Below are 25397 nucleotides of genomic sequence, written 5' to 3'. Positions count from 1 at the left end.
TGTATTTTGCATCAGTTACCTGACCAGTTAGAATACTTGTTAATGTAATGTCGAGAGACAGCTGGGAACAATAATGATTAATATGTTTGTTTTAACCTCTTGTTAACTTAACACAAAACCACAGAATAAAGCGCTGCTAAAATAAAGCAAGTGATTTCAAGCGTTGGGAGAAAATAGGACATTTATTTAGTCAAATATAATTTATTGTCTGCTAAATGACATGTTATTACTATTGCTCGATTGATTAACACTATTTTCAGCATTCTTGTTTGTTTTCCCTTGTCCCTCAAAGTGTATGTTGTAACTTGTTGCAGAGCTGACTGACTCGACCCCGAATCGGCTCTGTGCTGAACGGTTGTCGAAACCCAATTTGATCCAAACACACCCATTCATAAACTCTATACGAACATGTGGATGTCTCTCTCACTCTCCCTGAGTGATAAATGTTTGTTGAATTGGACTATTGGAGTCCCTTCCTCCTCTGTATACTAAGCCAAAACCATATACACTGAACAAAAATATAAACGCAACATGTAAAGTGTTGGTTTCATGAGCTGAAATAAAAGATCCCATATGCACAAAAAGCTTATTTCGCTCAAATTTTGTGAACAATTTTGTTTACATCCCTGTTAGTGAGCATTTCTCCTTTGCCAAGATAATCCATCCACCTGACAGGTGTGGCATATCAAGAGGCACGATCATTACACAGGTTCACCTTGTGCTGGGGACAATAAAAGGCCACTCTAAAATGTGCAGTTTTGTCACACAACACAATGCCAAAGATGTCTCAAGTTCTGAGGGAGCGTGCAATTGGCATGCTGACTGCAGGAATGTCCACCAGAGCTGTTGCCAGAGAATTGAATATTAATTTCTCTACCATAAGCCGCCTCCAATGTCATCTTAGAGAATTTAGCCATTTTCCAGCGCCTAGATTCAGGGACCGTCAAAAGTAGTGCACTATCGAGGGAATAGGGTGCCAATTGGGACGTACCCTGAGGCAGGGGGGGATGGATATTATCACAGAGTAAATCCCTGTTTTTTAGGAGAGATTAATAGACAGGGGAGGTTCTGTCCCACCTGGCATGGGGTTGGCCTTTGAGCAGTGTTCGTTTTAGTCTTCCTGCCCCTTCATTGTGCCGGATATGGGTTTGGTTGGTTTATGGCAAGCTGATCCTGATCAGCCACTTCCTCCTAGTTAGAGAGGAACCCCCTCTGAGTTTGAGTGTGTTGCCATAAAGCCATGGAGATTATGACGCTAAATCAGACTGTTCTAAAACAAGAAAGCCTTTAATGATTGATACCTGAGCTCCCACTGTTGTTAGCATACCTCCCCTGCTCTAATGTAGTCTGGGTACCAGTCATTATAGCTAACATTCCACTCCTTGCCACTCCTGTCTTTGGCAAATGACAGGAGTGGCAAGGAGTCGAATGTAATAACTGAACAGAGACAGCAACTAGGCTAGCTCTAACTCACTGTTATTACCATACCTCCACTGCTCTAATGCATTTTCACAGAGTTGGGAGGGGAGCGTTCACTATCAATTACCCCATTTGATCATGACAAGAGGCGGTGACCTGACCAGCGTTTGGCCCTCTTGTGACTGTGGGAAAGGTTTCAATCAAGTGCAAGAAAGTTGGCCGTTATTCTGTAAAATAACAAGGGCCATGAATATCTTACATGTCAAATGAAAAGTAAGGGGTAGACAAAAATGCTACCTTTCCTCTTATTTAGGTCGCTGGGCAAATAACTTGAATGTCCCTGCCTCCTTCAAAGTAGATCATCTTGTTGGTTCTGAATGGAATGTTTCTGATCACTCTATTGTAGTCTCTTTCCCAGTGTCCTTTTGCTTCCTTTTGGAACCAGAAAATACACTGCTCAAAAAAATAAAGACACTTAAACAACACAATGTAACTCCAAGTCAATCACACTTCTGTGAAATCAAACTGTCCACTTAGGAAGCAACACTGATTGACAATACATTTCACATGCTGTTGTGCAAATGGAATAGACAACAGGTGGAAATTATAGGCAATTAGCAAGACACCCCCAATAAAGGACTGGTTTTGCAGGTGGTGACCACAGACCACTTCTCAGTTCCTATGCTTCCTGGCTGATGTTTTGGTCACTTTTGAATGCTGGCAGTGCTTTCACTCTAGTGGTAGCATGAGACGGAGTCTACAACCCACACAAGTGGCTCAGGTAGTGCAGCTCATCCAGGATGGCACATCAATGTGAGCTGTGGCAAGGTTTGCTGTGTCTGTCAGCGTAGTGTCCAGAGCATGGAGGCGCTACCAGGAGACAGGCCAGTACATCAGGAGACGTGGAGGAGGCCGTAGGAGGGCAACAACCCAGCAGCAGGACTGCTACCTCCGCCTTTGTGCAAGGAGGAGCAGGAGGAGCACTGCCAGAGCCCTGCAAAATGACCTCCAGCAGGCCACAAATGGGCATGTGTCTGCTCAAATGGTCAGAAACAGACTCCATGAGGGTGGTATGAGGGCCCGACGTCCACAGGTGGGGGTTGTGCTTACAGCCCAACACCGTGCAGGACGTTTGGCATTTGCCAGAGAACACCAAGATTGGCAAATTCGCCACTGGCGCCCTGTGCTCTTCACAGATGAAAGCAGGTTCACACTGAACACATGTGACAGACGTGACAGAGTCTGGAGACGCCGTGGAGAACGTTCTGCTGCCTGCAACATCCTCCAGCATGACCGGTTTGGCGGTGGGTCAGTCATGGTGTGGGGTGGCATTTCTTTGGGGGCCGCACAGCCCTCCATGTGCTCGCCAGAGGTAGCCTGACTGCCATTAGGTACCGAGATGAGATCCTCAGACCCCTTGTGAGACCATATGCTGGTGCGGTTGGCCCTGGGTTCCTCCTAATGCAAGACAATGCTAGACCTCATGTGGCTGGAGTGTGTCAGCAGTTCCTGCAAGAGGAAGGCATTGATGCTATGGACTGGCCCGCCCGTTCCCCAGACCTGAATCCAATTGAGCACATCTGGGACATCATGTCTCGCTCCATCCACCAATGCCACGTTGCACCACAGACTGTCCAGGAGTTGGCGGATGCTTTAGTCCAGGTCTGGGAGGAGATCCCTCAGGAGACCATCCGCCACCTCATCAGGAGCATGCCCAGGCGTTGTAGGGAGGTCATACAGGCACGTGGAGGCCACACACACTACTGAGCCTCATTTTGACTTGTTTTAAGGACATTACATCAAAGTTGGATCAGCCTGTAGTGTGGTTTTCCACTTTAATTTTGAGGGTGACTCCAAATCCAGACCTCCATGGGTTGATCAATTTGATTTCCATTGATAATTTTTGTGTGATTTTGTTGTCAGCACATTCAACTATGTAAAGAAAAAAGTATTTCATAAGATTATTTCATTCATTCAGATCTAGGATGTGTTATTTTAGTGTTCCCTTTATTTTTTTGAGCAGTGTATATCCTGGCATTGTGATAATGTTGCCCCCTGCCTCCTACTTTGAAGGAGGCAGGGACATTCAAGTTATTTGCCCAGCAACCTAAATAAAGAGGAAATGTAGCATTTTTAGCCACCCATGACTTTTCATTTGACATTCAAGATATTGATTGGGGCTTGGTGGAGTATTACTGGTGTTCAAGTGACTCCCATGTTTTATTGGTTCTCCCAGTCTTTCAATTAGTTTTATTTGCAAAGTTTAATATGACACAAGGGAGGGAGACATCCATGTCAATACGCTGGCTGACCCATCCATCAACACAGATGCAGTGGACATGGTAAAGGTGTGAGACTTGATTAATATGTTGGGTTCAGGTCCCGCTGGTTACACACACGACCACATTACTTTTGGCCATTTCCAACATAGACTATTCCTGACTCTTATTTTTTTAAATACTTTTTTCACACTTTTTGTTGATATCCAATTGGTAGTTACAGTCTTGTCCCTTCGCTGCAACTCCCCTACGGACTCGGGAGAGGTGAAGGTCGAGAGCCATGCGTCCTCCGAAACATGACCCTGCCAAGCCGCACTGCTTCTTGACACTGCTCGCTTAACCCAGAAGCCAGCCGCACCAATGTGTCGGAGGAAACACTGTCCAGCTGGCGACCGAGGTCAGCTTGCAGGCACCCGGCCCCCCATCGCTAGTGACGGCTCAAGTACTGCGCTGCGCCACTCGGGAGGCCCTCTGACTCTTTCTTTTCATATTTCCCCAGCCCTAGTAGCCTACACTCACTCCTGTGTTTTTCCTCTGAGCAGGATTGGGCGGGGCCAGCTCCTAATCCAGGACTGGAGAATGGGGTCAAAAGGTTCCCTTTAGAGCTCTGTCACTCAGGCTGGCATCCCACTGCTTTAATGGACCGTTAACATGTGGAGGATAAACCTCACTGAGGTTCCCCTGCCCTGCCCTGCCGTGTGTGTGTGTGTGTGTGGGTGTGTGTGTGTGTGTGTGTGTGGGTGTGGGTGTGGGCGCGCAATTCCAGGAGAGACTGAACCATTAGCACAACATCAATGGCATGGCATTCACAGAGGCATGGATGAGTAAGTATTGCTTTTCAGTCTGAGACAGGATGAATGGATACGATCATGATCAGACATTTATTTGTTCACATTCAAAGTAGAGTTGTTTGATAAAACGTTAGTATTAGGCTACTGCAATTTAAATAAACATAATTTAGTTTTTAGCTTTTTTTAAATACACAAGCCAGAGAGAAAGTTTGATTTAGTTTGCCTGGTACAATGGAACCAATGGAATATTCTCAAAAGTGTCAAATCAAACTAAAATTAAAGCCACAGTCTATACTTTTTCCATTAAATTAAAATATTGAAATAGAGTCCTTGTTTTTGCACAATTGCTCTTTGAGGTCTACTCCATGACATAATGCATATATATTGTAACATTTCTGATTAAAATGTTACTGTTAAAATTGCATGAATAGGGCGACACGCTAGTATGTAACCACCGGATAACAGCCCAGCCCCCTATCCAACAACAGCCCAGCCCTATCCAACAACCTCCCCGAGTCACCTTCCATGTGATGAGGCGGAAGTATGCTCAGGAGTAGAAACACGAGAAACTCACGCCTTGCAACTTACATGGCACATAATACACATATATAGTAAAACCTACGTTGTACGTCTTGAGATAACGTATGGTTCAACATGCGTGGAAGCGTGCACAAGGACACGGGCGCAAATGAACACATTCCATGGAACGCTTCACGGCGCCGGACGAATGGATTAATTCTGCGCTGGCGGATGGTCAAGGGAAGCCAGTAGAAAACGCTGTACATTTGATCTCAAGAAAGTGCAGCCTTTTATTATGCGCAACGAATGCATCGCAGAGAGCATTTCGTTCAGAGAAGGTATCATAGAGTAGCAAATCATTTTTGGGAGACTGTACGACAACTGTTAGGCTATTCGATCTTATGCGCGCAAGTATCGAGCTAACTTTCTACATCAAATGGAATCGTTATTTAATTGCCTTCGACTGACTCTGTCTCTGTTTGATGCGCATGGTTGGCTACATTTGAAAGAGTTCTGATGGTGGATTAGAATAATTGGACGGACACTTACTGTTAAAACACGTTTGTGCGTAATTGAACAGAGGAAGTGATAACGAAAACAGATAGTGGCGGTTCTCTGCTTGGGGAAAATCGGAGCCGGGGACTTGCCGAGGATTTCATGTTTGCCACAATATTGGTTTATTCCCCGCAACATTGAAGTAAACAAGAACATACAACTTTAATATTAAGTTATAATTACTCTCAAATTTCAATACTCAAAACGCGTAAAATGTGAATTATGTATGCAAATAAGGAAGACCTGAAGTTTTCTATTCCAAAGAGCTTTCATTGACGTTGACTGCCATGCTAATTTCCTTCAAACGCACGTCCTTCACGTGCAGACCTATTTAATCAGTTACAAATGTTATTTGGTGGCAGTGAGTGGATAACATTTTACACAATAGGAGCAACATCGAATTGAAACATTGAATCTAGTCCATCGGCACTGCATCTATTTACAAGGGAAACCATAGGCTATGTCTAAATGCGCGTTTAAAGACCCTTATTCCAAAGCAGTCGTGCAAATGGCTTCATTCCCTGACTTGAAGACATGTCCCCTATGCAAAGAACTGTGCTGCTCCTCTGCTCCGCTCTCCTCCAACTCGTCTACCTCCTCGTCCTCGTCTCATGCCTCAACTAGCTCATCTACCTCATCCTCCAGAAGGCTCCACGTCCTCCCCTGCCTCCATGCCTTCTGCAGGCAGTGTCTGGAGGGCCAGCGGAACCCCGGAGACCCCTTGAAACTCCGGTGCCCGACATGTGACCAAAAGGTTCTAATGCCCGAATCAGGAGTAGACACCTTGCCCTCGTCAAACTTTTTATTTAGCAACCTGTTGGATGCCATGGTAAATTTGTCTGAGGAGCAAATTAACAATACTGTTAGCAGCAGCAGGGGCAACAACTTGTCTCACAGACACAGCAGAAAGCCCCTGTGCAGCTCTTGCGACGAGGGCAACCCCGCTACCTCTCACTGCCGAGACTGCCAGGAGTACCTTTGTAACAACTGTGTACAGGCACACCAAAGGGTCCGGCTTACCAAAGACCATTTAATTGATAGACTAGTGGAGAGTCTGTTTCACCAGCACCTGGGGAACCTAACCAACAACTGTAACAACACTTCTACTGCCACTCTGAGCCAGTCCTCCTTCCAGTCGAGCTACTCTCTGCTGCCTGTCTTTCAGGACAAGCTGAGTTTCTGCCAGCAGCATGACAATGCGGTAAGTTTGTCCATCTGAGTCTAACAGCAGTAATGTTGTTTAATTTCATCATCAGATAGAGTAGAGGATATTGGAGGATGGGGCTGTCTGGCCCACCACCTCTTCAAAGCCTAATGTGGGTTTGGGTGTTATTGGACAAACTCAAATGGGATCTACCATTTGGGCTTGACAGTCCATAGCAATATCACAGTTTCATAACACCAATTTCACAGTCTCCGTCTCATTACACCAAAGTCATGGATAAATAATATATTATATAAATGTACATTTGGAGAGTTTTTGGAGCAGTGTCTCTGCTGGGGTGTACTTGGACTAAGCAGCAGTGCAGTCCCTCACTCCTGTCCATTGTCTCACGTCACTAGACGTCACGCAGTTGCCAGGAGCCAATGCAGACGTGAGACAATGCACTCCTGTCCTGACTCCGGTGCAGACAGTGTGTGGTGTGAAAGTGTAAGTGTGCAGGCTCCCAACAGAGAAACACACAGGAAGCCTTTACTCAGTGGAAGGCCAGTCGGAATGCCATGACATCATGACGTTAGTCTTCAGCAGAGCAGTCGTCTGGGAGACATGCTGATGATGTGACTCTATTTTTTCACCCTATTTTCTACCAATTCTCTCTACAGTCTCTCCACAGTCTCTGGTGAGAACGTTGAACGTTACAGAGAATGTTGTAGCACCAGGTCAGTGAGATGGTTGAACATTCCTGCCCTGTAGTGGGGCAATGCGAAAGGAAATCCAGCATCTGAATAGCCTTCACAACAAGGAGGTTGGGTTAAAGTTGGCCACCTCCGACATAGTGTGCATCCCAAATGGCACCCTATTCCCTAAATAGTACACTACTTTTGACCAGGGCACATAGGGGGGACCTAGTTTTAGTTAAAACATTTTGATTTCCCCCCGCCAGACTTTGACTAGAAACTCAACTCACTACGATACCTTATGTAACTTATTGTCAGTCAGAGAGAGAGGGGTTCCTTTCCTCCTATGGTAGGACCAGACCTTCATCAGGAATGTGGAACGGTCTTCGCTAGGGCTGAGGAGGGAGGCCTGACTGGCAGCATTACCAATAGACTTCTTATGTAACATAATTAGAAGCCAGCCAGAGAAACTGTAGATCTGTTGTTATTTTTATTCCCATGGAAAGTTCTCTCTCTAATGCATCTCTATTCCTCCAAGTTCAGGTGGTTTTTGAAGTTGGATGAACATCGCAGATGTAGACCATATTGAAAATAGTTTTAACATTACAGAGTGGACGGTTGGTTTCCCTGCTAGTCCAGACATCAGCAGACATGGCATTAACAATGGGGCCCAGCCTTCTCATTGGGAGTATGAAAACAATGTCTAGTCAAAATAACTCTGTGAATGCATCCCAAATTGCACCCTATTCCCTATATAGTGCACTACTTTTGACTTGATCCCTAAGGTAAAGTAGTGCACTACAAAGGGAATAGGGTGCCATTTGGGACTCGATGTTGCCATAAAACAGGCAGGCTGCGTGGCCGGCGAGTCAGTGGAACATATGTCTGAACAGTTAACACTGTTATATGAAGAAGACAGGTGGAGCAGTCAGTCCACCAGTCCAGTCCAGGGAAATAAAGAAAGCAGTTGGAACCGTCTGCAGATTGTGTTTCTGATGAACAGTGGAAAGTAGAAGGGTGATTCACTCAGCGTGTGAGTCACATTTTTTCATCTGCTGAGTCCAGATTTTTGTACAGCTGGAATATCACCATTGTTTGAAACAGAATGGGTCTACACAAAATCCCAGCTGTGTGGAAGTGTTGGGCACACCTATCCGTGTGCTTGTCAAAGGGAGATGTGTCCATGAATGTATTTTTGTTTTGACTGCCAGGTATCGGTTTTGGTTCTGGAACTTCCGGGTTCTGGAGTGGACATTCCGTTTGGACACTTCCCTTTAGTTGGGTAGTTCCTTCAGACTCTTCCATGAACCAGGGGGCTCCTGTGGGTGTGTGTGTGTGTGTGTGTGTGTGTGTGGGAGGGGGCTGTAGGGTAGTTCAGCAGACCCCCCCCAAACACACACACACGGCACACATGGAAGCTCTTTCATCATTTTATATACAAGTAACGTCTGGCATGGCATCAAAGCAGTCCTCCCTCTCTCTCTCTGGGATTGGATGGAAGCCCTATTCCTAGACAGCGATGGGCTCTGAAATGTCTCATGTGTTTCTGGCTCATGGTCAGTCCATGAGGAGGCACAGTTCTTATTAGGGTTCTGAAATTATAGGAACTTCCCAAAAAACTTTTCCAGAAATCCTGGTTGGAAGATCACTGGAATCTGGATGGAATAGGTAGAACATGTAGGAACGCTCCAACCGGGATTGTAGAAAAAAACCTGGGAGTTTTGGTGAGTGTATCAGAACTGGAAGTCATCTATCTGCACACAGAAAGACTTGGCATATGCTTGTAGTGTTCTATTGCTGAGGCTGAGCCGTAGAGATCAAGTCATGCATGTTACTGGAAGGACGCACAAACCAACACTGCTGGGCATTTTTTTTAGTGATACACACTCCGTCATGGTGCTCTGAACGCATTCTCTCTTTCTCCCCTCTTACACACACACACACTCTCTGCCGGGGCCGAGCTGATATTGTTTGTCTTCTCGTAAGCAGCCAATGAGGTCACCCCATTTGTCTTGATACGGTGGTCGTGCACACTGTTTTCAGTGTGTGTGTGTGTGTGTACAGCTCTTAGCATTCTAGGCCACGTGTGACTTCTGTGAAACAGGATTAGCACGGAAAGGGCAACACCGGGTTGTGTTGATCTGTACGGTCCACGCTCTGTGTGTGTGTTTTACATCAGCCCCGTGTGGGAATTCTGGCATTTTTACAATATTCTCTCTCTCTTCCCATGGATCTACAGGCTAGCGAGGAAACAACAATTTAGTTGATTTTACTGTCTGAGATTCCGATGAATCATAATTCCAGATGTTTTTGAAGTCCACCATTCCAGGAATGGTTTGAGTCCCTTTTTTATTTTTTATTTTTTTTACTTCAGACACATTAAATACCATAATATGGACTGGAAAGTGATAACAGCTCTGTCCAGTTCCACAGAAGTTCCAGTGCATCCTGACTTTGGTTCCTTTTACCCCAGCTTTGGGTCACCTTTGGCCACTTCTGTTGGCAGTTTGGTGTTTAAAGGCCTCTATTCCTCCCCTCTCCCTCTGATGCTGATAGATACAGGATCACAACCTCTGGTAGGGTAACACAACACTAGGACTGTAACGGTCATGGAATTTTGGATGATTGTAATTGGCTAGCCAAATGATCACGGTCACTGTAATAACCGTTTGAATAACAAAGATTTATTATTATTATTAGTAGTAGTTTTTTGGCTGAGGTTTTCTGCTCTCCTCTCTACTGGCAGTCATGGGGAATAGGGTGCCATTTGGGACGCATGTGCTATGTTTAGTGAAGTTACATCATACTATGTTTCCAGCCGTATTATGCCGTGTGTTCCGAGGAGATGCCTAATCCTAGAGTACACCTCTTCCTGGCACTGGGGAACTGTATCTGTCATTAAAATGCCAACCCAAACCATCAACTTCAGTATCATGCGTGGAACTCCACATACAGTATAAACCCAGGACAATTTGCGCTAATGCGTGAATGACGCTAGAGCCATTTGAGCTGGTGGGGTGGAACGGAAGTGGCGGGAGGGAGGGAGGGGCTCATACCAAGATGACGTCACTAGTAGGCATTTAGTACGATATATCGACCTTCATATCGGTATCGGACGATAATGGCTAAAAAGATACCAGTATTTTGGGCCAATATTTAACCATGTAGCCTGCATGGAATAAACTAAATCAACCTGTTTTAGTTTTAGGCTTATTTTAATCGTATTTTTTCTTAAACACAGTTACACACACACACACACACTAGGATAAGGGGATTATTTCTGTGCCAGAGGCATGGGACAGGTACTACATAACATCAGTGAGTGAGTGATTGCATATTGGTCAGTCAGATGAATATCACCTTAGACAGCACAACCTAGTGGTCCCCTAGTGGTCCGAGGAAAAAATGTTTTGTGTGGCCGAACAGCCGAAAGAACCCTTACCAAAGTCCAAAACGTAGTGTTGAAGGCTGTGTTAGAGGCATTAGTCACCACTGATGGATTGGCCTGTGTGGTGGGGAGAGGAAAGCACCTCCAAACTCCTTCATTTGGTCATTTCATTGAGATTAATCTGCCTCAGTGATTACTGTCGGATAGATCTGTTGACATTTTCAAATTGCTCACTGGGAAGAGCGAAGGGGCCAATGGGTGAGCTATGTACCCCGGCCCATGCTGAGTGATCCATCATTTTATGAGGGCTTTGTGGTTCTGAGTGGACTACACAAACTCGCTCTCATACTGAATCTCCAGAACGAACTCAAGAGTATCCAGTCTAAATTAACTCTCATTGTGAAAACACTCTGACAACTTCACCTCTGCATTAAGCCTTAGTATCGTCAGAGAAGTATGTCCCCACACCAGCACCAAATCATATTATGACGGTTGCTATAGAGACATGTACTAGCTATGTACTATATGGTCCTTGAATGAAGTTCTGGATACGTGCCACGCATCCATGCACTTTAGTGCTAATACATAGGCACATATCTAAGATAAACGTGTCTTTAGGGGCTCTGTATTGTAAATATTGATGTTCTTGGCAACTGACCAATGTAATTGTTTATTGGCCTATATTATGTGGTGATTTGGCCTGCATCATTCTCCATCCAACCCTGTACGCTCTACCCTTTCACTCCTGCTTCCCCTCTTCCTGTACGCTCTACCCTTTCACTCCTGCTTCCCCTCTTCCTGTACGCTCTACCCTTTCACTCCTGCCTCCCCTCTTCCTGTACGCTCTACCCTTTCACTCCTGCCTCCCCTCTTTCTTTCGTTCTTCCCCTCACTCTTTCTTTCACTCTGCTTTAGACAGGACTGTGTCCAAAACACTGAGTATGTGATGCCGTACAGTACATCGTTGTGCAGACTGAGGCAGAGCCGTAGCTTAATGTCATTGTTACTATTATTAAATCGTCAGGACCCGACAGTCAACATGTTAGATACTGTACAGAATGTAACAATAAAACTTTGTCTGCGGTTGGTTGTTGCTGTATGTGAGAGGATGACTGTTCTGTTGCTGACTGTGTGCTTCTGTGTCTGTCCCTCTGCAGGTTCTGTATTTCTTCTGTGACACGTGCTCTGTGCCCGTCTGTGGGGAGGGCAGTGCGAGTTGTCACTCAGGCCACAGCCTCCGCTACCTCCAGGATTCCCTGCAGGACTCCAGGACCCTCACCATCCAGCTGCTGGCAGATGCCCGGCAGGGCAGGCACACTGTACAGGTAGGTAATGGGATGCAGGGTAGGCACACTGTACAGGTGGGTAATGGGACGCATCTCTGACCATCCGAGAAATCCGTCTCTCAACTGCCACTGGGTTTTAGTATGGTGTTGGCAACACTGGGTTTGTGGGTTTGATCCTGGTCTCTGTCCCTTTAGATAGAGGTGTCTCTAAATGAGGATATAATGACCTTGTTTTCATCCTTGTGATCAGAAGATATATAGGGGGATATACAGCAGGGACACTTTACGTTGGTGTGTGTGGACCACTAGGCACTATAGGGGGATAAACAGCAGGGACACTCTACGTTGGTGTATGTGTGGGCCACTAGGCACTATAGGGGGATAAACAGCAGGGACACTCTACGTTGGTGTATGTGTGGGCCACTAGGCACTATAGGGGGATATACAGCAGGGACACTCTACGTTGGTGTGTGTGTGGGCCACTAGGCACTATAGGGGGATAAACAGCAGGGACACTCTACGTTGGTTTATGTGTGGGCCACTAGGCACTATAGGGGGATATACAGCAGGGACACTTTACGTTGGTGTGTATGTGGGCCACTAGGCACTATAGGGGGATATACAGCAGAGACACTCTATGTTGGTGTGTGTGTGGGCCACTAGGCACTATAGGGAGATAAACAGCAGGGACACTCTACGTTGGTGTATGTGTGGGCCACTAGGCACTATAGGGGGATAAACAGCAGGGACACTCTACGTTGGTGTGTGTGTGGGCCACTAGGCACTATAGGAGGATAAACAGCAGGGACATTCTATGTTGGTGTGTGTGTGGGCCACTAGGCACTATAGGGGGATAAACAGCAGGGACACTCTACGTTGGTTTATGTGTGGGCCACTAGGCACTATAGGGGGATGAACAGCAGGGACACTACGTTGGTGTATGTGTGGGCCACTAGGCACTATAGGAGGATAAACAGCAGGGACATTCTACGTTGGTGTGTGTGTGGGCCACTAGGCACTATAGGGGGATATACAGCAGGGACACTACGTTGGTGTATGTGTGGGCCACTAGGCACTATAGGAGGATAAACAGCAGGGACATTCTACGTTGGTGTGTATGTAGGCCACTAGGCACTTTAGGGGTATAAACAGCAGGGACACTCTACGTTGTTGTGTGTGTGGGTCACTAGGCACTATAGGGGGATATAGAGCAGGGACACTCTGTTGGTGTATGTGTGGGCCACTAGGCACTATAGGAGGATATACAGCAGGGACACTACGTTGGTGTATGTGTGGGCCACTAGGCACTATAGGAGGATAAACAGCAGGGACATTCTACGTTGGTGTGTGTGTGTGGGCCACTAGGCACTATAGGAGGATATACAGCAGGGACACTCTACGTTGGTGTGTATGTAGGCCACTAGGCACTTTAGGGGTATAAACAGCAGGGACACTCTACGTTGTTGTGTGTGTGGGTCACTAGGCACTATAGGGGGATATAGAGCAGGGACACTCTACGTTGGTGTGTGTGTGGGCCACTAGGCACTATAGGGGGATATACAGCAGGGACACTCTACATTGGTGTATGTGGGCCACTAGGCACTATAGGAGGATATACAGCAGGGACACTCTACATTGGTGTGTGTGTGGGCCACTAGGCACTATAGGGGGATAAACAGCAGGGACACTCTACGTTGGTGTATGTGGGCCACTAGGCACTATAGGGGGATATACAGCAGGGACACTCTACGTTGGTGTGTGTGTGGGCCACTAGGCACTTTAGGGGGATAAACAGCAGGGACACTCTACGTTGGTGTGTGTGTGTGGGCCACTAGGCACTATAGGGGGATATACAGCAGGGACACTCTACGTTGGTGTATGTGTGGGCCACTAAGCAGCTCTGTCAGTTTGTATTCAGAGACTTGACGGCATCAGGAGCAGAATGGATCATTAGTGTCCTCTATATCAATACAGCCTCATAGGGAGAGGAGAGCGGGAGGTTAGGAGAGGAGGGTAGGAGAGGAGAGAGGGAGGGAGGGTAGGAGAGGAGAGAGGTAGGAGAGGGAGGGTAGGCGAGAGAGGGAGGGAGGGTAGGCGAGAGAGGGAGGGAAGGAGAGAGGGGGGAGGAGGAGGGAGGGAGAGAGAGGGGGGGAGGAGGAGGGAGGAGGGAGGGAGGAGGGAGGGGGAGGAGGTAGGGAGGGAGGAGAGGGAGGAGAGGAGAGAGGGAGAGAGAGAGGGAGAGAGAGAGGGAGAGAGAGAGGGAGAGAGAGAGGGAGAGAGAGAGGGAGGGTAGGAGTGAGGGTGAGAGAGGGAGGGTAGGAGAGGAGGGAGAAGAGAGAGGGAGAAGAAGGCCATAGTGCCCATTTATAGCCCCCTCTAATAACATGGCTGCGTCCCAAATGGCACCATGTTCCCTACATAGTGCACTACTTTTGACCAGAGCCCTATAAAGGGTATAGGGTGTCACTTGGGATGCAGACAACCACTCAGAACATTAGGCCACTCCTCCTTAGCCGGCTGGCTGGCAGGTGGTGTGTCATCCAGCTGTGAATAGAAAGTGAAGGGTGTTGGGAACGGGATGGCTTTAGAAGGACGACCACAATGGAGAGGAATTCTAGGAAGACGCTTCCTTCCCCCACCCTCTCCCCATACACCCCCCTCCCTCTCCCATATCCCCCAAACCAACTCACTTACATGCCAATGAAATGTGTATGCCCCTCCCCTTTCTCAAAACACAATAGAAAAACACACACCCCCCTTACCCCCTTCAGTCTTGTGATGCTCAGTTGAAGTTGAGGCTCACTTAGCTTGAAGACCTATTTCACCAAATGCTGCTAACTCAATCTAGGGTTTAGGGTTTTTAGCTCCTGTGAAGAGGCTGTGCTATGACTAGGACCAGCCTGATAATCCATTATCTCCTATGAAGAGATCTCATGGGCTGTGTCCCAAATGGCATCCTGTTCCCGATTGTCCCTGGTCAAAAGTAGTGCACTACATAGGAAATAGGTGCAATTTGGGACGCACACATGTTCATGGTCCTCTGTAGCTCAATTGGTAGAGCATGGCGCTTGTAACGCCAGGGTAGTGGGTTCGATCCCCGGGACCACCCATACGTAAAAATGTATGCGCACATGACTGTAAGTCGCTTTGGATAAAAGCGTCTGCTAAATGGCATATTCTATTCTATTCTATTCTATTCTATTCATGGGCTTGAATGAAACAAAGCCTGAGCTGTAGAACTCTGTCCTGAAAGGTAGAAGAGCCTTGGCCTAAAGGGTTGCATTAAAACACCATAATCTCATTCGCCTCATGTCTCTCTGTCCACCCCCTTAACCTCTGACCTGGGATTTGTTACCCCCTATAGATGACGTCATTGGTGCTTCCTCTCTGATTGACACCACCACCCTGGTAGTACCCCTCATTCCATTGGTTGAGCTCAGTCCTGCTGAGATGGATCAGGACTGTTGTCAGCTCCAACCTAGTGAGAAGATAATTTAACCTAGTGAGAAGTTAATTTAACCTAGTGAGAAGTTAATTTAACCTAGTGAGAAGTTAATTGAACCTTTTTTTTATTCTAGTCAGTCACACTATATATCAAGGCAGACGCTTTTATCCCAAGCAACTTAGTCATGAGTGCATACACTGTATTCACTCTCCCAACAGTTAAAGGGCTGTCTGTCTGCTGATAAATCATTTTGGTAGCAGATCTTAACACAGTCTTAACTTAACGTTCTGAGCTTGCGCTCTAACCCCTATATCCACCAGAGGTGCCTATATGGGGTGACTTCATGATGAGGTCCAACTACTGGCTGTAAAACAGCTGCTGTGTTGGCCTGGGGTCAACAGCCTCTCTCCATCAGTAGTACTGGAGCCAGTCTGAGGTATTTCATTCACCTAACCAGCTGGCCTCATACTGAAAGGACTTTGAGAGGTCACTCATCACTTCATCCACTGATATGGAGGAGCGGGGAGTAATTTACACCATAGACTCATGATACCCAGTATGAAAATGTATGCACTCACTAACTGTAAGTTGCTCTGGATAAGAGCATCTGCTAAATTACAAAAAATTAATAAAAAATACTCAGTAGCTTGCTGGTCCCTGGTGCAAAAAGGTTGAGAAACACTGACCTACTGTATCTGTCTGGGAACAATGTGTCACTATTCAAAGATCTTAACCTGTCAAGACTTAACCTGTGAATAATGTGTCAATGAACCATTCAAAGGTCCTATTCAAAGGTCATGCTACATTTTGTTCCCACACTAAAGCCGTTTCTTAATGATTTACCTGCAGCTGAGCATTGAGAAAGCCCAGGCCATCTCCAAGCAGGTGGAACTGAAGGCCATGGTGGTCCAGTCAGAGGTCAAAGCCATCACACAGCGTCATAAGAAGGCCCTGGAGGAACGAGAGTGTGAGCTGCTGTGGAAAGTAAGTTGGTTTTGTGCTAAGTAGTATCATACTGTAGGACCTACAGTACATGTACACAGTACAGTACATTTACACATTTCAGCAGTGTTACAAAACCTTCACCCCTGCCTAACAGGTCTGTGTAACTATCTTTTATTTCTCTCTCTCTCTCTCTCAAGATTGAGAAGATCCATCAGGTGAAAGCCAAGTCCCTCTATCTCCAGTTAGAGAAGCTGCACCAGAACCTGACCAAGCTGGACAGCACCATCGTTACAGTAGCCCAGGTCCTAGAGAAGGGCAGTAGTCTGGACCTGCTGCTGGCCAGAGAGAGCATACTTATCCAGATCACAGAGCTTAAGGCCCTCAGGGAGCTGTTACTACCACAGGACGATGACCGCATCATGTTCACCGCCCCCGACCAGACCCTGCTACTCGCCATCCAGTCCCTGGGTCTGGTCAGCTCTGGGGCCTTCGCCCCCCTCACCAAGGCCCAGGGAGAGGGGCTTTGTCGGGGCTTGCAGGGTAAGCAGGCCTCCTTCACTGTGGTGGGGTATGATCATGATGGAGAGCCCAGGCAGTCTGGGGGGGATGGTGTGTCAGCTGCGGTGATGGCGCCAGATGGTAACCTGCTGAACGCTGAGGTGTCCGACCACCAGAACGGATCGTACACGGTCAGCTACCTGCCCAAGGTAGAGGGAGAACATCTGGTGTCAGTCCTTATCTGCAACCGGCACATCGAAGGCAGCCCCTTTAAAGTGCTGGTAAAGTCTGGCCGCAGCTATGGAGGTATCCCCCTGCCGGTGGCCTCGTTCGGCAGGGAGGGGGACGGAGACGGGCAGCTGTGTCGCCCCTGGGGGGTGTGTGTGGACAAAGAGGGCTACATAATCGTAGCTGACCGGAGCAACAACAGGGTGCAGATCTTCAAGCCGTGCGGTTCCTTCCACCACAAGTTTGGTACGTTGGGCTCCAGACCAGGCCAGTTGGACCGACCAGCTGGGGTGGCCTGCGACGGCCAGAGGAGAATCATCGTGGCCGACAAGGACAATCACCGCATCCAGATCTTCACCTTTGAAGGCCAGTTCCTCCTCAAGTTCGGGGAGAAGGGAACCAAGGCCGGTCAGTTCAGCTACCCCTGGGACGTGGCGGTCAGCTTGGAGGGAAAGATCCTCGTCTCAGACACCCGGAACCACCGCATCCAGCTCTTCAGGCAGGACGGCACCTTCCTCAACAAGTACGGCTTCGAAGGGGCTCTATGGAAACACTTTGACTCCCCCAGGGGCGTGGCATTCACTCAGGAGGGCCACCTGGTGGTGACAGACTTCAACAACCACCGTCTGCTGATCATCCGGTCGGACTGCCAGTCGGCCCGCTTCCTGGGATCAGAGGGAACCGGTAATGGTCAGTTCCTGCGGCCGCAGGGCGTAGCAGTGGACCAGGAGGACCGCATCGTGGTGGCCGACTCCCGGAACCACCGGATCCAGGTGTTCGAAACCAACGGTAACTTCCTATGCAAGTTGGGGACTCAGGGTAGCAGCTTTGGACAGATGGATCGCCCGTCGGGTATAGCTGTTACTCCAGACGGAAGGATTGTTGCCGTGGACTTTGGAAACAACCGAATCCTTATGTTCTAGGCTAGGCGGTTTGTCTGCTGGTTTGCAAAGAAAGAAACATTGAAGAGAAGGAGATTTTTAAACACACCCATCAGATGCAAATGTCTTTGAGCCAATGGAGCCAGTAATATTGAAACTTGACCTTGTCTCTCAGTTATTACCTCTATCTAAGGCACTGCATCTCAGTGCTTGAGGCGTCACTACAGACCCCCTGGTTCGATTCCAGGCTGTATCACAACCGGCCGTGATTGGGAGTCCCATAGGGCGGCGCACAATTGGCCCAGCGTTGTCCGGGTTTGGCCGGTGTAGGCCGTCATTGTAAATAAGAATTTGTTCTTAACTGACTTGCCTAGTTAAATAAAGGTTCAATAAAAAATAAATTAAAAAAAGAGCAAATGAATGCAGTACATGAACCAATACTGCATTGGTTCATGTACTGCATTCATTAGCTCTTTTTTTTTTTTATTGAACCCTATAGTAGGCCTTCTGTGACAGTATCTGGCTCGTTAGTTGTCTTTGCTCCTGATGTGTGCGTCAATCTCTCTCTGATTTTTCTCAGGGAATTTCTTGCATTCTTGAAAGATTTCCACTGCATCATACCTACCTCATTTAGCTGTGTATGAATATACTCCTTTATTATTTGGTGCAGAGATTTAGCCAGTGGAGTTTTGATCAAATAACTACCTCAATGCAAGAGAAAAGTATAGTTAAAATGAAGCACATTTTCGTTGATATTTGCACAGACAGCACTCACACATTTTCTTTAATTGTTACTGTGCACATAAAGCATGTGAAATCCCAGAATGTTGCTGAGAACAAAATATAATAACGACTCAATTCTACATACATATGGAGACAGATATTTTTGATAAACTTAGCAACTGTTTTTCCATTTTGTTTTTAAATTTGCCTCCATACCTTTTTACCTCATGTCACGACCACATAGTACCTCAGAACTCCAGTGTCCTCAGGTTGATAGTATGGCAGAGCCCCAAATGGCACCTTATTCCCTATATACAGTGCTATGAAAAAGTATTTGCCCCCTTTCTAATTTTCTCTACTTTTGCATATTTGTGATACTGAATGTTATCAGATCTTCAACCAAAACATAATATTAGATAAAGGGAACATAAGTGAACAAATAACACAACAATTACATATTTATTTCATAAACAAAGTTATGCAACACCCAATTCCCCTGTGTGAAAAAGTAATTGCCCCCTTACACTCAATAACTGGTTGTGCCACCTTTAGCTGCAATGACTCCAACCAAATGCTTCCTGTAGTTGTTGATCAGTCTCTCACGTCGCTGTGGAGGAATTTGGCCCACTCTTCCATGCAGAACTGCTTTAACTCAGTGACGCGTGGGTTTTCAAGCATGAACTGCTCGTTTCAAGTCCTGCCACATCTCAATTGGGATTAGGTCTGGACTTTGACTAGGCCATTCCAAAACTTTCAATTTGTTGCTTTTTAGCAATTTTCATGTAGACTTCATTGTGTGTTTTGGATCATTGTCTTGCTGCATGACCCAGCTGCGCTTCAGCTTCAGCTCACAGACGGATGGTCTGACATTCTCCTGTAGAATTCTCTGATACAGAGCAGAATTCATGGTTCCTTCTATTAAGGCAAGTCGTCCAGGTCCTGAGGCAGCAAAGCATCCCCAAACCATCACACCATCACCACCATGCTTGACCTTTGGTATGATGTTCTTACTGTGGAATGCAGTGTTTGGTTTTCGCCAGGCATAATGGGACACATCTCGTCCAAAAAGTTGACTCAAGTTTGCCAAAAAGCACCTGGATGATCATCAAGACTCTTGGAAGAACGTTCTATGGACAGATGATTCAAAAGTATAACTTTTTGGACGACATGGTTCCAGTAATGCCTGGCGAAAACAAAACTCTGCATTCCACAGTAAGGACATTTATTTCATAAACACCCACACGTCACTGAGTTAAAGCAGTTCTGCATGGAAGAGTGGGCCAAAATTCCTCCACAGCGACGTGAGAGACTTATCAACAACTACAGGAAGCATTTGGTTGGAGTCATTGCAACTAAAGGTGGCACAACCAGTTATTGAGTGTAAGGGGGCAATTACTTTTTCACACAGGGGAATTGGGTGTTGCATAACTTTGTTTATGAAATAAATGAAATAAACATGTAATTGTTGTGTTATTTGTTCACTTATGTTCCTTTTATCTAATATTAGGTTTTGGTTGAAGATCTGATAACATTCAGTATCACAAATATGCAAAAGTAGAGAAAATTAGAAAGGGGTCAAATACTTTTTCATAGCACTGTAGTGCAATACTTTTGACAAGAGCCCTATGGACCCTGGTCAAAAATAGTGCACTAAATAGCGAATAGGTTGTAATCTGAGACTCATCCTGTAAGTGGATTCTCTCCACAAAATGGCTGCTGCCAGTTTGCTACAGACAGGTTTAAAATTTGATATCAGTGACAAGTGTCAGTTCAGTCAGTCACGTGATTTCAGCTTTAAGGGAAAAAACATTTAATCGGGTGAATCATCAGAATTGTTATTTTCTGGGGATCTGTGAAAGAATTATGACTTTTGAAAACTACTGGGAATAATTATTGTTAGGATATATTAATCCTGACATGTATTCATTCGTCCAATGAAACTAGTGCATCCGGCCACAACACAGTAAAGATTAGACAATTACTTTGTTAAATGCTCACTGGTGCTGGTTAACTTGGATTTAATCCGAACCATGTAGGACTGCTGAGTCTAAATCTATTTATTGATATCATTTAGAAATCAAGGAAATCTGTGTAGACTAACTTTCCTAAGAGTAGAGACCGGTCTCATTCTGATATGTTTGAAGAACAAAGTTTCTGCAGAAATGTTTGGCAGTTTAGATTGGCACCCTAATGATGTTACGATGTTCCTTTCTTTGTGATCGTTGTTACAAGGTCTAAAGTTGCCTCTGTGCCTCGACTCTGTTCCCATCAAAGAAAGTCAACCGTTTTAGCTTTTTTTTCCTTCAAAATGGAATGCGTCATTCATGGGAAACCGCTCTGAAAAAGAATATTGTTTTATCCTGGTGGCAAATAAAATGTTTTTTTTTTTTTAAGTAGAACTGACAAGTAAATGAAATTAGTGACAGCATTGATGTTGATCTCTATTGCCGCCATAGTAGTTTCAGTAGATATTCTCCATAGTAACCCCTAGTTGCTTGTCAGTTGCCTGATGACCCACCCATGTAGCCTACATATGACTGAGTAACAAAAGCAAAAGGCTCCACATAATTAGAATCCCCCCACCCCCACATTCACCCTGCTCTGAACAGTGATGACAGTGAGTCCGTATATTACATTAGACGTTGTAATAAGACAGTTCAGTCAGCACAGCAGTTCCCCTCTATTGTATGTACCTCAATCTGAGAGAACATAACTAAACCAGATCATTCATGGTTCCATGGAGGCTATTAACTACAGAACATCAAGAACCAGTAAAAATGCAAATGTTAAAATAGAATTTGTGCGTTTTTTTCCACTGTAGCCTGCACTATGTTATAAGTTAGCTGTTCATAGCTATTAATATTGTACTTATAGCATTAACTGTTAAAGCCAAGTAATAGCCTCTCCTCCCTCTGTGTCTCTGACTGCCTCTAATGGGCCAGTATTTCCTGTCTGTTGAGCCACATTGCTAAAGTGCTGGTTTACGAGGATAGCTCGGCTCTGTCCCAAATGGCACCCTATTCAGTGCACTACTTTTGACCAGAGCATTATGAGCCCTGGTCAAAAGTAGTGCGCTAAATAGGGAATAGATTGTCATTTGGCACGCTACCCTCCTCTGTGAGTTGGTGAGGCACCATGGCTGCAGGCCTCCAGCTGCGCTAACCACCAGAAGAGCTGGCAGGCAGCCTCCCAGACACACCTCATATCTCTCTTACCATAATAATCCCAGCTGGGTGTACAGGGGGACCAGTGAGACATTGGGCTCCAGACACAGTTTACTCAGTTATATCCTCTTAAAGATTGAACCAAAATGGCCACTTTTAGATATTGAGTTTCCAGGTGTTTTAGTAGATTTATTCATATTGACACTGTTCCGGTGTTGTATCTTGTGCCTTTTGTTATATCAGGAGATAAATTATACAATATGTTTCTGGGCCAATTTGTAACCAGCAGGAAAGGCATTGTGCCAAAAAACTGTGTAAAGTAAAAAAATAAAAATAAAAACTCTTATAGAAATTGCTCACCATCACTATCATTTAGTTGATCAGTATTTAATATTGTCCTTGCTGGTGTGACCCCTGGAATATACTGTATTCCTCATTATACAGACTGATATAGGTATATATGTACACCATTACCTCATTGCTGAACTGTTAATACCTCGTTGGCACAGTTGCATTTTTCAAACCTCTAGTTGAATTGCAGTTAGATGTCGGCTTATAGTGTGCTGTTGTTGCATCACTTAATGGCGCTAGAGAATGGAAAGGGAAGGCTTGGAGAAGTTATGAACAGTTTGATCGAGTAGATTAAACCGAGGACAATGCTCCTTCAAATCCACACTGATCTGATGTATTTTCAGTACATTGTTGGTTCCTATATTGTTCCTATAGTTTGAACTTAAGTTTGCAGTGAAAGTTTCTTGAAAGACCTCGAGGTCTTGACACTTTAAGAAGACAGGACTTTAATATTTTCATTTTAATGCATGATTCAAAAAGTAATTGTAAATATTTGTCACTGCTTTTTAAAACCAGTGACACTATAACTGTATATACCCCTAAAATAATTGTATGTTAGGTTGAGGAGGACAGCTTCCTTTGACTATAAGATTGTATCTCTTTTATGAATAGCTTTACTGGGCCCAATCAAGTTACCTCATCATGTTGTCAAGCAACAACAAAGTTCAAACAGAAATACATTAGCCTTATTTTATTAGGATCCCCATTAGCTACTGCTTAAGCAGTACTTAACACTATACTAGTAGAGGACATTCAACATGTACTCTGTCTATACTTCCACAGTTGGAAGTATCACAATGAATCAAGAAAACAACCAAAGAGCTTAAAGTAAAGGTTTTGTTGAACTTTGTTTGTCACCCGGTTCTGTATCTGCTGTTCGTTTTTTATTGTCGGGTTGCAAAGTTCTGGTGACTTCCCAGGTTTTCAAGAATTCCAGGTTGGAGGATTCCCGGAATCAGAGGGGATAAAGAGGGAGGGAATCTTCCAAACTGGATTTCTGGGAATTTGGGGAAAGTTATTTTGCAACCCTAGCTGGAAGTATACTTTGGGCTCCATTCAATCCATATCACGGAAATTGAGAGATTAAAGGCAATGTACCCGCATTTCGGAGACTGCATTCACGGTAAACGCTGCATATGTCGACTCAATCAGAAATGACCTTTTACATTTTAATCGCGCTATAGCGCTGAACTTCTTCGATACATATTGAATCGAGCCTCAGTCAATCCTAACTATTAGAAATGCTCTGTGTTCAGTGCACTGTCAACCACAGTAACTTATCTGGTTGAGCAGTATGGGAGGATTCCAGCATTAGTACTTTTCCTCTCATGGAGATTAACAAGAGAAGCTGTTCATAAGAACATGGTCTTAGACTAATGTGATCATTTTGTCAATATAAGGTGAACTCCAGTAGATACAATGCTAGTGTTCCACGTTTTGAAAGCAACTCTCAATACCTCAAAATAAGTAGCATTTACCTCTTCTGTTGATTTATAACTTGAGCCATCCAAATATATATGTTGTTGAAATTACATAAGATCAAACTTTAAAATGCTTAATCAGTTAATTTTGGCAAAAAAAAAGATTGAATATGAATGTGGGAGTGGACTCAATCTAGCAGATTTGTTTTACTTTTTCAATGTATCATTTTTGTTGGGGTGTGTCTTATAGTATGTGGGTGATTTTCATTTTTCCAGAGACCAACAAAAAATATCCTATATTGTGGCAGCAATTCTATGCTGTTGTGAAATATACATTATACTGTCAGATGTCTCTGATCCTTAGTCCCAGTCATGCCATTTGAGCGTGGTAAACAGTAATGGGAATGGGGTATATTATTCACTTATTGTTTGATACTTCTTAAGCCATTTACTCTGGAATTGTGTTAAACCAAAAAAAATCAGCTGCATGTCTCTTTCACTGTGTATGAAAACTTTCAGGGATCGTTTGACCCTTTTTGTGGTGTTTATATAGCGCGGAAGGATACTCTGTGTGGATTCCAGGATGGGGTTTTCTTATGTGTTTGAAAGGGATAGCAGAACTCTAAAATAGTTCCATTACTCCCTCCTTCCCTCCTCTCCTGACTGGTTGGAAGTGTTGTGTGAGTCCCAAATGGCACCCTATTCCCTATAGCACAGGTGTTAAACTCATTCTACGGAGGGCCGAGTGGCTGCGGGTTTTCACTCCTCCCTTGTACTTGATTGATGAATTAAGGTCACTAGTAAGGAACTTCCCTCACCTGGTTGTCTTACATTTTAGCAGATGCTCTTATCCAGAGCGACATACAGTAGTGAGTGCATTCTTTTTGTTGTACTGGTCCCCTGTGGGAATCAATCCCACAACCCTGGCGTTGCAAGAGTCATGCTCTACCAACTGAGCCAAACAGGACCTGGGTTGTCTAGGCCTTGAGAGGGAAAAACCAAAAACCTGCAGACACTAGGCCCTCCATGGAATGAGTTTGAGACCCCTGCCCTATAGAGTGCACTACTTTTGACTAGAGTCCTATCAAAAGTAGTGCACTATATAGGGACTAGGGTGCCATTTGGAGCATAACAAGAAGCATTCTAAATTAGGTCAGGTGACTGCTGTTAACCTGCCGTGTTCTTCGCTTGTCTAAATGGACTTTAAACATTTCCTATGCAGTTTGGGATTTCCCTGTTTACACCTCAATAAATGTGATTCTTGTATCCAACATCCATTTCCAAATCCGTCTTTTGTTGAGTCCACTATTATTCAGGCACAGTAGAATACCAAGAGGTGAGGGCAGTGATCAGGTAAGGCCATTAGTTTTTACAAGTGAGGAGTATTCAGTCTGTCAGCAGTGAAGGGGAGGAGCTTTAAGAAGTCACACCCCAGTTCTCACCTGATTTACTTAAGGTACATTTACATTTTAGTCATTTAGCAGACGCTCTTATCCAGAGCGACTTACAGTTAGTGAGTGCATACATCTCAATGTGGGTCCAGGTATCCTCATGACATGGCCCAAGTGGGGGGGGTGGACCTTTCCTCTTTTGTTCTCTATTGCTCCTCAAGCAAGGGGGGAGGCCGATGACATCATCAGACCAACTCCTGGAATTCCTACTCCA

At 45.3% G+C, this 25397-nt stretch overlaps 1 protein-coding gene across 1 annotated transcript; it reads left to right on the top strand.

Moving 5' to 3' along the window:
- The first annotated feature begins 5077 nt into the window (after window positions 1-5077).
- LOC121542430 (E3 ubiquitin-protein ligase TRIM71-like) lies at window positions 5078-18289 on the top strand. The gene is made up of 4 exons (XM_045226643.1): window positions 5078-6764; window positions 11948-12115; window positions 16371-16505; window positions 16664-18289. Exons 1-4 carry the CDS (start codon window positions 6024-6026, stop codon window positions 18113-18115), a joined length of 2496 nt encoding a protein of 831 aa, XP_045082578.1. The 5' UTR covers window positions 5078-6023; the 3' UTR covers window positions 18116-18289.
- The last annotated feature ends 7108 nt before the right edge of the window (window positions 18290-25397 follow it).

The sequence above is a fragment of the Coregonus clupeaformis genome, chromosome 17 (genome assembly GCF_020615455.1).
Source record: "Coregonus clupeaformis isolate EN_2021a chromosome 17, ASM2061545v1, whole genome shotgun sequence".
Taxonomy (NCBI): domain Eukaryota; kingdom Metazoa; phylum Chordata; class Actinopteri; order Salmoniformes; family Salmonidae; genus Coregonus; species Coregonus clupeaformis.
The sequence above is the reverse complement of the archived record's forward strand: the minus strand, read 5'-3'. Positions and strand labels throughout refer to the sequence as shown.